This window comes from Stegodyphus dumicola, chromosome 5 (assembly GCF_044657685.1).
Source record: "Stegodyphus dumicola isolate Sdum_Otavi_A_Nest chromosome 5, ASM4465768v1".
NCBI classification, from domain to species: domain Eukaryota; kingdom Metazoa; phylum Arthropoda; class Arachnida; order Araneae; family Eresidae; genus Stegodyphus; species Stegodyphus dumicola.
Window position 1 is genome coordinate 28,596,417 of NC_140772.1, and position 16,312 is coordinate 28,612,728.

At 35.8% G+C, this 16,312-nt stretch overlaps 1 protein-coding gene across 3 annotated transcripts in view; it reads left to right on the forward strand.

The window, feature by feature from the left end:
* The window catches only part of LOC118197716 (uncharacterized), a 146,838-nt gene that overhangs the window by 96,444 nt on the left and 34,082 nt on the right, over nucleotides 1–16,312 (forward strand). For all 3 annotated transcript variants that reach the window (XM_035369248.2, XM_035369247.2, XM_085816521.1), the window contains exons 5-10: nucleotides 310–464; nucleotides 3,141–3,319; nucleotides 5,683–5,735; nucleotides 8,873–8,978; nucleotides 9,253–9,366; nucleotides 13,630–13,755. In XM_035369248.2, the coding sequence (XP_035225139.2) occupies nucleotides 310–464; nucleotides 3,141–3,319; nucleotides 5,683–5,735; nucleotides 8,873–8,978; nucleotides 9,253–9,366; nucleotides 13,630–13,755 (733 nt within the window). The remainder of the gene's footprint in view (nucleotides 1–309; nucleotides 465–3,140; nucleotides 3,320–5,682; nucleotides 5,736–8,872; nucleotides 8,979–9,252; nucleotides 9,367–13,629; nucleotides 13,756–16,312) is intronic.

The window sequence follows — 16,312 nt, forward strand, 5'->3', positions numbered from 1 at the left end:
ATTGCAGATAAAATAAACAAGAAGTTAAAAAAAAAACTGGTTTTAAAGGCCACACTTTGATAACAATTGGTAGAATGATACGTAAGGATTACATATGTATGATCCTGAGGTCTTTTTATCTCAGTATTCAACAAAGTAGTCACAACAAAAAAAGTTCGGGAATTTACCAAGAGATATGGTATTATTAGAAATAAAATACCCTTGCATATACTGAGATTGCGTAATGTTCAGTTTAATTGCACTTTTCTTCTTTAAAGCCACAACTTACTCGGTAATGATAAATACTTTTCCACCTTTTAAAATTTTCAGTACTCCAAAACGTCCTACGAAAGAAAATCCGGTGTCTTGTTGGCTGAAAGAAATCCGGTTATTGACGGAAAGCGAGTGCCTCAACGCTCTGCAAGCTAAAGAATTAAACAAAGAAGACTGGATATCTAATGCCTTAGCAGTTGGAAATGCACAAGGTAACTATCCGTACATATTTTCTGAGTAGCCTTAGTTTTCTTAATTGAATATCTGTAACTACCCTTTTAATTATTTAGTATATTATAAACATCTAAATATACTTTTAAATATAGAAAAAAAAAGTTAACCCTTACAAGTAAGTGTACTATATACTTCTTTTATATATATAAGTGGCTAAAGTGTGTGTCGCCGATAGTTTATTGTTGCCACTCGGAGAAAATGAGCGCGGAAATAAACGTTTACCCAGTTTTTAATTAATATCTCGGCCGATTAAAGTCGTACGAAGATGAGAACGGTATCGATGGATTCGGAGAATTTTTTGGAATCCGAGGATATGCGTCTCGAATTTCAACTCGGCGCCGTTCCGTAGACATTCCAGGAAAAATCATTTGGCACGTAGCCAAATCCCTCTAACAGGGAAAACCCAAGAAAGAAAATGGAGAATGTAGGGAAAACGTAGCGGAAAATTAGTTTATAATTAATATCTCGGCTAAGTCCCAATAAGACGCGAATGGGTCAAAATGGCGTGCTACGGACCTGCGGAATCCAACGGTGTGCTTCGCTAAGCCCGGGAGCCAGCCGTTTCGAAGGACATGATGTTACTTTACCCCATATATGTCTCTCTGTTTGTCGCCGATAGTTTATTGGTTGCTTACGTAACTGTACTAGCCAATAGGGTGAAGTTTCCACGCACAGGGTTGCCGTTTCAATTGAGACGTAGACAATTTCCTGTAAAACTTGCCTTTCCTATGACCATCAATAAGTCTCGGGGCCAAACGCTTAAGCCTGTTGGCATTTTTTTACCTGAGCCTGCATTTGGACACGGTCAACTTTATGTTGCCTGTTCAAGAGTTCGTGAAAGAACGGACCTAAAATAAAAATAATGGATGGTCCTCTGCAAGGCGAGCTTAAAAACGATGGAAAAATCTACACAAGAAATGTTGTGTACAAAGAGATTTTTGACATGTAGATTAACATTTTATTACTTAAATCACCTTTATTTATTGAGCTAGCGGTGGCTCTTAAGAAATGTACCGCCAGTGGTTTCCGGGCGTTCTAGTTTATTTATATTCAAACAGTATTTGATTTCCTTTATACAATGTGTGGAAATAAAATTCTGTGAATGACATAATTAAATTTCCCACACGTCGTAGTGAGCAAACTTCGAAATGTGGAAAACATATTACTAGTTTAAGTATGTTTGAACGTGGCTTAGATAATCTTTGCGAATTTCGGTTAATCTTTTCTGTTAGTCTGATATGCAATGATGTAATAAAAGCTGTAAACTGAAGATGTAAATTTAAAATTCTGCTTCACGCCATGGTAAATCTGTGAAAGCAAATCTCGACATGATTCAACAAGATTACGGAGATGAAACTTCATCTTTTAAGTAAGTATGAACGGTTTAAATATTTTCAGGATGGCTTGGATTCCACTGAAGAGGCTGTTTGAAGTAGTAAGCCTAGGCTCTTCGTACTGAAGAAAATATCCAAAAAGTTAAGGTGTTCGCCAGGTAACGCAAACAAAGATGTTCAGGCAAATTTATGGTAAAGGATTTTTGTCGCGTACACCCATAAACTGCTTAGGCAGACTCTTAATTCTATGTTCATGATAAAGGCCGGGCCTTCGACTTGAATCAGTTTTGGATATTCCAGACGTTCAAAGCCATGTGATGAACCATCTTCATGCAATAACGAAAGAAGGCTTTGACCGCAATTTTCAGGAATTGCGCAATCATGGTTAGAAAATGTATTGCAAATTTATTCTTTTACTTCGGAGGAATACAAAATGTATTTTCTGATTTAGGAAAAAGCTTTTTCGTTCTTATATATTATTCCGTCGACCCTGAAAGTCAGGCATGAAAAGCGTTGGTGAAAAGAGAGTAATAGGAAAGTCTTTCAACTTAAAATGAGCTTGTAAGGATTATGTTAATTTTGTTAGCAGTTAAATTTCCTTTCCTATCGATTGTTAACTTCAACTTACCAGTTCTGGCCAGAACGTAGTTTTAGAATCACGTCTGAATACATAATGAGGAAGAGCGGTATTTAACCGCGAAGTTCTTCGGCCTTAGTGAGAGCGATGCCAGGTATTCTGTCTACACGCGTCCGCCTTTTTAGGCTACTCTCTCGTAAGCTATTATCACGCTCGGCCGTACTTTAGGCCCTTGATAGCTGCGCAGTATATTAACGTTAAGGAGCCAACTCGGTTAGAATCTTGATAGCTTCGGCTATACCTCTTTAGTTTAGATTAGTTTTCTTAGTCTCTTAAGTTCAAAGCCCAAGTGTCGGCTTTATTGTACACTCCAAGACGGAGTTTTGTTAAACTTTAGTTGGAATAATAAATGGTTATTTTAACCTTCTATCTTGTTGTTTCCTGTCACACGAACTCAAGCTATTATTCGCTTATCAGTTCTTAAGATTCTTCACTTCCAAAAGTAACTTAGAATTACAAAGTGAGGAACTCTACAAACTATTAGTTAAAAATAAATAGATAAACCTCACAAGTTCGTTCTCATTCTTTCATTTATTACTTAACATTTTGTCAAGAGAGTAAATACAGAAAACTAACACATTAATAAATTCAGTAGTGTCTGATAATTATTAATCAAAATGTAAAAAATGTCTGATTTAGAAAAGTAACATCTATTGAAATAAATTTTTATTTTCTTCCTGCAGAGTCTGCCGAAAGAATATGGGAAGCAGGAAGTGCAGTAAAGAAACACATAGAAGAGATGCTGGAATCGCTGAAAATGACGAAACTGTCCGTCACACCTTTCTCTTTGAAAGTTGCCCAGTTTTGTTCTTCAGTGGTGGAACTGCTGAAAATGACAGCCAATACAAAACAAATTTCTCAGGTTAGAAAAAAGAAATTTTTCCGCTTATATAATTAGGGCCCTTAGAAAAATCATGAACCTTTAAAACACAATGTTCTTTCAAGAGTCCCCAACGACATAATCTCCTTGTTTTAAGCAGGATTATGAAAACGCACACAATTCTTTCTGAGGCTTCTTGATTTAATTTTGGCTACTTTAATCTCTGATTATCGCCTAGGCGTAGGCTTTTATCAAACCGTGCAAGTTACTTACTGAGTTGCTAATTATTTGGTTTGCTGCATCCCATATTTAATCATTCTTCTTATCATTTTCTGTTATTAAATTATTTTCTGCCATTGTTACTGTAGATACAGCAAGCAAAAGTGTTAAACCTTTTAATATTATAACACCCAATAATAATGTGGCTGTTGAAAATGAACATTAAATATCAGTTACTTAATATTGTTACGAAATGTACAGGCGCGGTGAGATAGCTTCCCCGCAAAGCAGTTTTAGGGTTGCCATAAAATGGCAAGGGAAGGCAGAGTTGCTATATTTGACGAGAAATCGTCCATTTGGCGACAAAATTGGCGATATACCAAGGACGGTTGGAGCACCTTCTGGAACGAATTCTTACCGGTTTAGTCCAGAATGTTCCCGAACACAAGCTGAAAGCTATATAAACCGTGCTGGTCTGCAGTCAGGAAGTGTGTCTCTTATCAAGAGTGTTTGTGCCTCGTCTAGCGAGTCAATCCCTGCGGAGTCGATCGAGTTGACAGCCGGCCAGCGAGTGCCGACTGAGTCGTCGAGTGCACCAAAGGAGTCTGTTAGTGCACCGTCGAAAGAGCGTGTTGAGCTCCGGGAACGACTGAACCGGGAGCTGTGCTTGTGTGTTCTCGAGTGCATCGCGAGTTGTAGCGTGGAGAGTCTCGAGAGTACGTGGAGTTCCGAGAACGACCAAGCAGAGTCGGGAGCTGTACTCCGAACAGCAGAGTCGGGTGCTTTGCAGGAAGCTGTCTCCACCGTTATTGCCTGACAGTATGAAGACTGTGTCGCTGATTGTTCCAGCGTGTTTATAGTAGATCGTCGACGACTGTAAAAGTGTTTTGGAGCTGTCCTGATTAATATTGATAAATAAAGTGCGTTTCGATACTTCATCCAGTGTCGATGTTATTCACTCCAAATCTACGAACTCCGTACGAACGTGAAGGAATGTTGAAAACGCAACAACTGGTGTCAAAAGCAGAATAGGAAAAACGTAACAATATTTATAATCTTGAAGAACGTACAGTTCGGTTCATATAGAACCCACATCAAAAGTTTTTTATATAGTGGATCAGTGAACAAACGGACAAAGACTCTCGATAACTCCTGGAACATCTATTGAAATAATTTACAGATCCTAATTACGACAACAGATTCTAATTGCTTCGTAATCCCACAAGAACCAGGCCTGTAGGCTTAAAATGTTCCCCAAATCATCCTATAGCTTATACACATTTGGAGCGGCCGATTTAAACCAAAAAGAAAGGTGCACAATTACATGTTGTAGTAGTCCTATATATAAAATTTAAAAGTTCTGAGGCTACTTGTTTTTGAGTTATGCGAGGTACATACATACGAACGTACAAACGTCACGAAAAAAATCTCTTCTGAATCCATTTTAAATCCCTTTTGGGAAAATGATTCCTTTGTTTGTCCTTACGTATAGATATCACGCAAAAACGTTAATTTGCATTCGATAGCGGTCAAAATGGATATTTTCATAGAAATATGACATCTGAAATTTTTCGTGATTACAATACCTCCTTTACTTCGTACAAGGAAGTAAAAAGACAGAAAATTTCCTCAACAGTGGCACTCCGTTAGTACAAAATCATTTTGCTCTTGAAAAAGAGGAATCTGTGCCTAACTTCCCTCGAAATGACAGCGTATTATTAAAATTCTATGCTATCTATATAAAGGTTATTTAATTGCCTAAGTTAAAACTTCAATTTATTATTAGCATAACGGCACTGTTACATTTAAATTAAATAAAATACTCGCTTAAAATTAACTACTAAGTAATTAAAAAGACATTTTATTATCTATCCTAAACAAAAATATTCAATCTCCATTACAAAAGGTGCAAAACTCGCGAGAATAATTTCGTTTATGAAATTTATTTCCACTAATGGTCGAGTTTGTAGTCGAATTTTATAATGAATAATAATTTATTTGAAACTGCGTAATCAGTTTTTCAGCCACTTAGGTTGAAATATTATGAGGTATAATAGTATTACTTATATGTATAGAGTTAAATGTATTTCAAATCTTTATAAAAGGATTAAATTTTATAGAACACCATCTCTGTTCTTGTTCAGTTTTAATCCTGAAATTATTATTTCAAATAAGATTATTTCCAGGTTGAAGCAAGAATCAAAACAACTTGCGCAGAACTTTTGGAAACAGTCAGCAAGTAAGATATTTCACCATTTTATTGTTTTAAAATACTACTGAAGATTTTAGAGAATATGAGTACTATAATTAGCTTTCGGTTTGTCGGATACGGATTAATCGAGCCTGTATAATGCAGAACAATAGAAAATTACTGTCACAAACCATCAGCGTAAAAACAAAATTGTCTGAAAAATACTAAAAGTAAAATTTGTGGGATAACAGCAATGACAGATGATGATGAAACAATATTTAAGAGTTGCTTTTATTCGCTAATTGCATAATTTAACTGCACGTAATTCAGAACGTACGAATTGTTTTGGATACTGATTTAATTTGCATAACCAAATTATTTTCCTGATTAAAGTGTTTGAAAATATATATAAATTGTTAATAATATTTTTCTGTTAATTATAAGAATTATTATTTTTCTTTCCTTTGTTTTCTAATTGCCTTCGCATTAACCATGGTTTTGAGGTAATTGCTAACGACGTCTCTAGTATTGCTCCAGTAAATCGAAGTTGACTGTAGATATAGATAATAAAAATCTTTGTATGCGTTAATTTTTATGTATAATAGAAAATTATGAATAAAAAATAGAAGAAATCTTATAAGTGCTTCGAAATGTATACGCGACTGCCGCTTGAATAACTACTCAGAGATCCATAGAAAAAGATAAAATTTCACATTACGAAAATTTTACTTGTGTGTTACACTTGAGAAACGTTATCATATTTAAGTTTTTTATAGGACTGCTTAAGAAATAAATATCAATGAAAGAAATGTTATCAAAATTTCTGATCGTATAATTATAATTAAGGGTTTGAGTACTAGATGCAAATGTTACTAAAAGCTTCGCAACGTAAATTTTCGAATGGAACTTTCTAAATGATATGTTCTGTGTCAAGAAAAAAAAATATATATATATAATAATATAGAAAAATGAATTACGACATTTTGTTTTTAAAGATTCTAAATTTTGAAATTTCATTTCTAACTAAATTCTATTTACATACAATCCTAAAAATCGACGATTTAACCTAATTTTTAATCGGGTAAAAATGGTCTAAGTCAGCAATCTTTGTCAACTACTATCGATAACTGCAATTTTTTGTATAATTAGAATAATATTAGAATAATTTTCTTTTGTCGAGTTCCTAAAAGTATATAAAACTAGCATGCAATAAACATCAAATTTACATGAAAGATAAAATATGATAGGATATGCCAATGATTAGTATTTCAGCACATGTTCACAAAGCAGATATGAGTAATGTTATCTATATTTTGCCCAAATAAGAAGAAAGTACTGTGGGTCTTCAATTTAGAAATCGCACTTGAATTTTGGCTGTTTGTGTAAAAGTCGTATTATGCCTTGTTTAAGAAGAAATTTTTACGAGCACGTGTCGGAATTGAACCGTGGCAGGATCATGACTTGTGGGGCTACGGTATAGCGTTTCGCAACATTGCTGCTCGTGTTGGTCAAGATCTATGACCGTCAGGCTAGATGGACTCTATGGGTTTAACAAGGCCATATTGAACGCCATGCAAGATCTCAGCGGCCGTAGGCCACTAACGCCTAACAGGGCAGATATATTGTCTTCTCGCAGTCGCGGTATCGTACAGCCACTTCACGTACTCTGAGTCAGGAACTTGGCTCATGTGCAGAACGACGACATCTGCAGCAAAACGGACTAAATCGTCGATCGTTCTGCATATAGCATCGTGATGAACGGATCTGAATGTAGAGACACCGAGGGGAACAAAATTTGCCACTTTGCTTTCGTCATCGTCATAGGGGCTAAGCACCTCCAATGGTGTGGTATGCCAATGAGTCCATATTCCGGCCACCTCTTGTTCGCATAACCGATAGTGTGGACAGCGGCCGGTGCATTTCTGTTGTGTTGAGGCCAGTGGCTATGTCTTGTCTTCGACGCCTGTGTGACGTCATCTTAGATAATGCCCGATTGTATGCCTTTCTCGATGCAGAAAGAGTTCGACTGTTCCCTGACCAGCATATTCTCCAGATCTCTATTTCGTTGAGAACATCTGGGTTGCTGAAAAACATGCCACCACTACGAATGATAAACTCTGGCACAGAGTTGAAGCTGAAGCTTGAGTGATGTATCCGTATCTGTCATATAAGCCGAGTTCGTCAAGATACATAACCGGATAACAGCTGCTGTTGCTGCCAGAGGTGAAAGCTTTTTCTGTACGTGTTCTATTATACTGTGTAGGTATAATGAATAAGATTCTGCGTTTTGCTTTCTTTTTTGATGCAGCAATTTTAATGGGCATACTGCATTTGATATTGGTCTGAAAGGTATCTTTCTTAACTAAACTCAGTTGAGTTTAGTTAACTAAACTCAGTAGTGGGCCATGGCCTACAGTGTTCCGATATCTGCTTCCTGACCGTGGGTTCGGGGTGCATGAGCATATGCCCTGGACAAGTGGTCAGTTTGTCGCAGGACACCCTGTGTTTAGTCCCCAAGCGAACTTGGTACTCATTTTATCGACCCACTCAAGGGACGAAAGGCTGAGTCAACCTTTCCCAACCCGGAAATGATCGAACCCTGGACCTGTGGTGTTGCTGTGCAACGCGCTAGCCACTACGCTACTGGGCCTGATGTCTCTTCAACTCCTTTAAATATTGACTAGACTTTCAGAAATATCTATTAGATCTGTACGATCTACAGATTCATTCTTCAGATTAGAATTATCTATTCTGCAATCTGATTTTTCAGATTATATTTTAGACTAGACGCTTGTGCGAACCAGCCGTCTGAAACAGTTACTTAAAAAAGGGAAAATGTACAATGATTTAAATGAGTCCAGTTACAAATTAAAATTTCATAATGTAATTCATGAGCATTTTCGTTATATTTCCCATTAATGAAATTAGAAGCTGAAGGGGATTTCCAACAAGCACTAGTAATTTTAATTTAATTTAGATTAATTTAGGTTATGAGTGAGAATTTTTGCAGTAAAAGTGCCGATTTATTAACTCTACGTATGAAGTTAAATCAGAAAATTCAATTTTTCTGCATTTCAGTATAATACAAATATATTCATTCAAATAGAATTCTCGTTTTTTTTTTTTTAATCAATTTGAAACAACATTGCCAACAATGGTATTTAAAACTGACATAATATTTTCAGAGGAGAAAAAGGGCAAGAGTGGAAATCGAAAATGGAAACTGAATTGGAAGTACTTCAGCAGTCTGTTCAGACTATACTGCAGCAGCTTCTTCTTAGACATCTACAGGTACTGCATCAAATTTGTTTAAATTCTAATAGTAATCATTTCGCCTTTCTGTCGTAAGTTATTTATGTGCACTAAAGATAGTTTTGATCTCTCTTCTCTTGTCTTTCAACTTTTTTCTCTCAGTTCTTCAGTGGCCTACTCTTGAAGAGGAAAAATCAATTGCTTCTCCCTGCATCTTGATTTTCCTTTAATAACAAATGGCCAACATGTATATAAAAAGTGGTTTAGTTGTTTCTGCTAAATTATTTATTTTATTTTATTTGTCTTTCAACAGGTAATCGTGGATTGCGTTGAAAAGTCTACAAATATGAACAGTCTGAAACGGTCTGTCTTTGCTCTCATACTGCTTGGAAGGTTAAATCCTGTCTTTTGCGAACTCATGGCAAAGGTCAGTATCTATTTATATAACTTTAGTGGAATTTAAATTCCAGTGTCTTAGTCTCTGAACTGATCATAAATAAATGAATACAAAATAGCGAACTTTAGTAAATAGCAATCCCTAAACTTTGCGGATAAAGTTTTATATCGGCGTTATATTTTCACATCTGAAGGAGGTTAAGAATTTGTATTAAGCATTTTTTTAAACTGCAGTTATACACCAGACGGCATTGTGTCCTGGTATCTTAAACACGTGACTTTGAGTTTTAACTGTTTCTGAGAAAAGCTCATTATGTTGGCCTGTTACGAAACTATATTATTCCTAATCTGAGAGTCCACCAATTGCCGAGTGGATAAGATTATTAAACACTGATAGTTCGAATCAGCTCAAAAATCCCCTCAAAAAGGCCCCAAAGTTACAAGATATTTTTATGTTAACCCACTTTTATGATTTGATTCTATGCTATAGCTTCTTCCTTCGTTAGCGCTCACTAAGATAATTTATGTGTATTTAAGGCAAGGTTTTTGAATGTTTTAATGAGAGAATTTTTGGCAGCGACTCTCGTAGCTTCACTTTCTATCGCCTAGCTCTGCCTGTTAATATCCCGACAATAGCAATTTGCTAGCCGAAGTTCAATTTCGCCATTAAAGTTCGAGCCAGCTTAAGAAAAATTATGTAGTATAAGGCTATAAGGTATTTCTCCCACTTTCCTAGTGTGCCTTCGTGGTGTAGTGGTTCTGCACGCTGGGCCGGTATTCCAGAGGTTCATGGTTCGATTCCCGGCGAAGGCAGTTGCTAATTTTTCATCTCTCCAGCTTTCAAAAAATCCGAATGTCTCTACAGTGGCGCCCGAACTAAAAGGGTGTTGGATGAGGTTTCTCCACACCCAGGATTTGGCGATTGGGTTCCCTGAAAACCCCAGTCGTCCTTTAAAAAGGGGAGTATATAAGGTATTTCTCCCACTTTCCTAGCGTGCCTTTTTGGTGTAGTGGTTCTGCACGCTGGGCCGGTATTCCAGAGGTCCATGGTTCGATTCCCGGCGAAGGCGGTTGCTAATTTTTCATTTCTCCAGCTTCCAAAAAATCCTAATGTCTCTACAAGGCTACGAATCCATTTCAGATTGTATTTTCAGTTTTCTGTTTAGTACCCGTATGGTGGCGTTTGATATAAAATCAAATCAGGTTCAAATTTGTGCAAAAAATTCAAAAAAACTTGTGCATAAAGCACAAGTTGTGCCTTTTGTTAAATTTAAATAAAAAAAGAGGTTTATTTAAAAACTTCGTAAGACTTTCTCATACTTACACAGACGAAGCGATAACTCGCTTAGCAATCAGATGGGGTCTGAAGGAGATTTTAGTTAGTATTAGACAGTTAAGAACCTATAATATGTAATGTGATTACGAGTCATTTATCATTTAAAAGTATTCCTCGCTTTAGGCAGACAACCCTAGTGTGCTTTGCCGTAGTCTAAGAAATCCTAATCCTAATCTGAAGGAAAGTAAGCGATAGATTTTTGTGACATTTATACGTGATGGTACGTCACTACATATATCTTCTCTAATTACGGCTAAAATAAAGTAATAAATTGGTCATTTTTTTCAATATGTATTTGACTCCAGGCTTGACGACCTTGTTTTCCTGAATGATATAAAGTAAGTAGAATATTTTTTTTCTTGCAAGTTTTAACTATTTTGAAATTGTTAAGTTGACCTTTGAAAAGACCTTTGAAACATAATCTAAAGTAATGCTATATCTTCAGACTTTTGAAGAATTAAATAAGGAAAATTTTTAAATACTGTAAACACTCTTTTAGACAACTACCTATGGTTTCAGGGGGATTTCGTCTTTCGTGGAAATGATCCTCTTAAAGATGTTTAAGGGCCCACCAGCGGCCGAGCGGTAAAGTCGCTGAACACTGGTAGTTCGGTCCGAGGTTCGAACCCGCGAACGGGCTGGCTGCATGGGCGTTTTCGTGGTTTTCCCCGTGTGTAACGTGTATACGAGCCAGTTTCCCTTAGAAAGTCCTCCACGAAGGCATCCCTCCTCTTAGGCAGATAGCCCTCGAGGCTTTGCCATAATCACACACACACACTTAAAGATGTTTATTTAAGTTCTCAAAAACGCTTAGCCAGTTTCAAAATTGTATGTCTTCTCATAGAAATAGTCATGACGAAAGGTTTCGTGGACCTTATATATAATTCTCTTTATTAATTGAAGTACAGTCGAACCTCAGATTATGAACGTCTCACTTCACGAATGATTCGGTTCACGAACAATTTATTTGAACGTAAATGCCTCGGATGACGAAAGCTGACTGGATTTACGAATATTTAAATCGGCAACATGTGTTAAACTGCTTATCGTTATAATAACATTACAAAGGTGTTTTGAGGTAACTTTATCAGGTTCAGTGTTCCGCCTTACTTGCTTGGGGAACATTCAAGAACCTGACTCGGAACAGGGAGCTTACTAAAGCTATGTTCAATAAATGGGGAAGTAGACAAGGTACACAGGAAGGGTATACGAAACCCTTTATTTTCCACTCTTTACAATAATTTCCGGAATTCGGAATACAGAGACCAACCACTTGTGGTCTGAACGTAAGAATATAAAAATATTAACTAAACTCTAACTTAACTTTGGAATAATAAACAAGGGCCTACGTGGAAGATTGGCCGTATATTAACAGGAAGCCGTATGTAGTACAGAGAACTGTTAACACTACAATACGTTTAAAATTATTAAGAAGATTAAACCTCTGGCCTGGAAGGCAACCAGCAGCCGAGTAAAACTGCTAAGGCAAGCGGCCTGCTTCGACTAACTCCTTCCTCTCTCTCGCTTGGCAAAAAGCCACAACTTAAGTACTTGGCGTTCGCCAGACAAATTTGCATAAATAAGTTAAAGCTTTTAATTCTGGCCGGAAGTAGAAAATAAGAAGTGATAGTAAAGATTTAAAATAAAATAAACGTTAGTAAAACTTAAGATCCTTACAACTTACATCACGTTTAATACTCAGAACCTTCTGGAAAAATTTTAGTATCTTCCATTGCTTGACTCTTATTAATATAGCTGCAGCAAGTGACTTCGCCCTGGAAGAAATTATGACCATTTGGGTTACGGGCAGAGACTTCGCGCTTACTGACACTTAGGTCGTTTTTTGTTTTGTAGTGTTTTGTTGTGTTTCTACAAAAAACCCATGGTCTGAGAAGTTAATAACAAAGACTAGAAGACATTATAGAGAATCATAAAAATGAACTCAACAAAAGCAATCGTGGAAGAAATATCTTCATAAGACAAAAAGGAAAGGATCCTAATTATCTGATCTGTGAAATTTGCGCAAAATAGGACAAGATGCAAAGTTTTCATCTAACAGAAACAGCCTAATAAAGCAGTACAGCATAAATATTTTCAGTAATAATGCCATATCTCAATTTAGAAATATTTTAAAATGTAAGCAACAAAAATTCACATTGGAAACATCTGAATGAAACAAAAGCCTAGTGGGTCTCAAGCAGAGTCGAGTGGCGCTAGAAGATGCGCCTTTAAAATATCTGATGTTTTTATGAAAGGAAATTTCGCATCCAAACAATAGCATCTTGCTCGCCATTTTTCACTTAAGCAATTTTCTTCGTACATTCTACTTTTTATAGGTACAATAAAATTAAATGAAATTTTTGATTTTTTTATCGGTTTAGGGGTTAGGGACTTTTGAGCGAAGTACTACTGTAAAGTTTGAATAGGCAATCATCTAGAGTCCAGGAATGAATTAATCCTTTTTTTTTATTAATTACGGGGAAAACTGTTTTGTTTTATAAACATTTAGTATGAAGAATAGTCATTAGAAACGAATTAAGTTCATAAACTGAAGTTTCACTGTGGATCAATAACTACAGTGAATCCTCTTGTAGCGACCATCATCGCTTTCACAACAACTAATATTTCTGAAAACATAAAGAAACACTGGTATTAAGCGTCGTATTTCTTAGATAGTTAACTGCCCTGGCAGACGGAAACATATAGAACAGCGGGTAGCCGTCTTAGAGACATTTTATTGTATTTCCTCTGTTTTAGATGATACATATAAAATATACCCCTTGCAAATGGCTGAATCTTGCGAAAAACACCTGAACATCTATCTTGAGTTTATACCAAGCTTAATAAGATTTATATCTAAAAGGAAAAAATATTTCCAGGCAGTATAAAAACCAGTTCTGTTTTTTAATAGTAAACCCATATTCGAATTTATAAGTGAAAATTAGTTCTGTATTTTAGCTTGGAGCTGTCCGATGCTTGCTGATTATTTGTGTGGAGACCAAATGGAAAGAAATGCATCCGTGTGCCTTGAGAGCTCTCACTGTGCTGAGTTGTGTGCCTGCCTCTATAAGGAATTTTGAAGAGGTAAAAATCTTATTCCCTTTTCTTCCTCTATTGCTTCTTCATGCATTATATATACATATTGTTTATTTATTGTGCAATTCTAATACTTAAACTATTCTTAAAAGTACCTTCACCTAGCAGTTCTTCATTACATCTGACTTCCTAAATGTCGGTGTATCTAGCTTCTTGACCACAATCGGTGATTTACTTAAACAAACACAGATTAAACTTCAAGAAGCTTTATCGTGCTCTCCTAGTGGGTTGCAACTAAGGCGACAGTCTACACACTTAAAGATCCATTCCTTACTGACAGTAATTGTTAACAATTACTTATCTTGAGTCAAATGCAGTATCAAAACCAAATCTTCTGAAAGATTATGCCTATTTTTATTCATAGCTAATCCCCACAAGGGTACTTATCAGCCTCAGACGGCAATGGAAATCGATGTGGCTTCCGACCAAAACTAAACCATTCCCAACGCAGACGGCTGGAGCGGCGTTAACAGTTACGAATAGTAAGGCGGTTTTTCCCTCAAGCACGAGTTAACCTTCGCTAGCTTGTAAACTGTCATATGTGCTTTAATTTGCATAACCTTCTGATATGAGATAATAATATATGTGACGTGAATCAAAGTAGGAGAGTGTTTAAGTTAAGCTTAACTACTATTAAAACTTAAAATAAATATCATAACTGCAAATGATCTGAATGATTGATGCTACTACTCGGACATAAGCAATTTAAACAATTCGAGCAAAATTAGGTAAGGGCTATTATTTGACGAACGAAACATGATTCCTAAAAGCATTGGATATTTTTAGCTATAGGAGAAGAAATACATACAAGAATCACTTTCACTATCCTCCATAAATGTGAACCAGGTTACTTTGGCCACCATGCAGATGAACTACATACCTTTGTGTATTTTTCAAAATTAATTAATGGTCAAAACAGCTAATCCCTCAAGCATTTTATACTTATTCAGTTTAGATCCATAAGAGGCTAGACCCGCGAAACACTGGATCCTTGTTCAGTTTTTAGTTGCTGAACTGCTGACTGTTCGAGTTTTTCATGGTTTTTTGAAATAGAAATATCAGCCAATTTACCTTAGAACATCCTCTACAAAGAAAGCACTTCTGATAGCCTTCGACTTCTTCGACGTAATTAACCAATAAATCTGCTGAACTTCCAATAAACGATAAAATTTTCGGTGTTTAATGTAATCTCTTGACGTTGGTGATTTAATATAGAAAAAATAGTATGTGACCAAAATTAAGAAATTTAACCAAACTGGCAAGCTATACATGCATAAGGTAATGATAATTCGAGCTAGACTTGGAAAAATTCCAGTCTTTACTGAGAAGTTACCGAGCGCGATAGTTGAGTAAGGTTAATATTATTTTAATATATTAATCCTCCAGACATTATATCAGTAAGTTCAATATTATTTTAATATATTAATCCTCCAGACATTATATCAGTAAGTTCAATATTATATTTATTTCAATTTACCTGCTTTAATTATTATTTTCTGCACGAAATTTAACGATACAATTATTAAATTTTGCTACGAAAATACAATAAATAAAAATTAATAATTAAATTATGAGAGAATAGCCGGTGTAGTTGAACTCTTTCTTGTCTTCAGTGCAAAGTTGTGGTAAAATAAAATTTAGGGCTTAATAATTGTAGACGAACAAACATAAAACAGATACAGTGCGTCCGAAAATAATATCTAAATTTTTTACCATTAATAATAAAGAAATCTGTTGAACGAAATTTGTTTGGACATTTTGTATTTGAAGCTGTAATATCAACGTTTTTTGAACCCTAATAACAAAGAAAAGTGTTGAATATAATTTGATTGGACATTTTGTATTTGAAGCTGTATTGTACTGAAGTTGTGTATGTATTTGAAACTACGTTGAGTATGCATGCATGAATGTAAACATTTATCTTATTTCCCGTCCTGCAGTTGGCTGGCACTGATACACACAAAATGGCAGGAGCCAATATCGATTTTTTTCGTGCAACGGAACTGGATTTTAAATCGTTATTGGAAAACTGAGAATATGTGTAAAGTGCAGAGGCAATAGAGTATAGAAATTTATAGTGTAATGACCGCAAGATTGTGTGACAAATTTGAGGCAGAAAGAATTGTGTGTGATGTGAAGAAATGACGATACGGCAGAGGAAAAAAGCAACATTGATTGAAGGAGCTGTAGAGACGTGTTGTAGACTTTCAGGAAATCGAACAGAAAAATCACGGACTTTAGATGATACGAGACATGCAACTCGGACTATTTACGCTTTCCTTCCTGTGAGAATCAGAAGCATTGTTTGTTGATACAACATTGCTGGCTATGTATTGCCGCTAATGCTGATCATTTTGAACATGTGTAATGTTAACGTATGTTGACACCAAAAAAAGTTCATATTGCTCTTATTAGCATTTCTGTTCAAAGAAAATAAATAGTATTTTATGACATGTTGTATACAGAGGCTGTTCGCACATTTTTTAGACGATTTTAGTAAGCGGTAATAAAAACTCGTTTGCTGCAAAAGAAGTAATTGCAATTT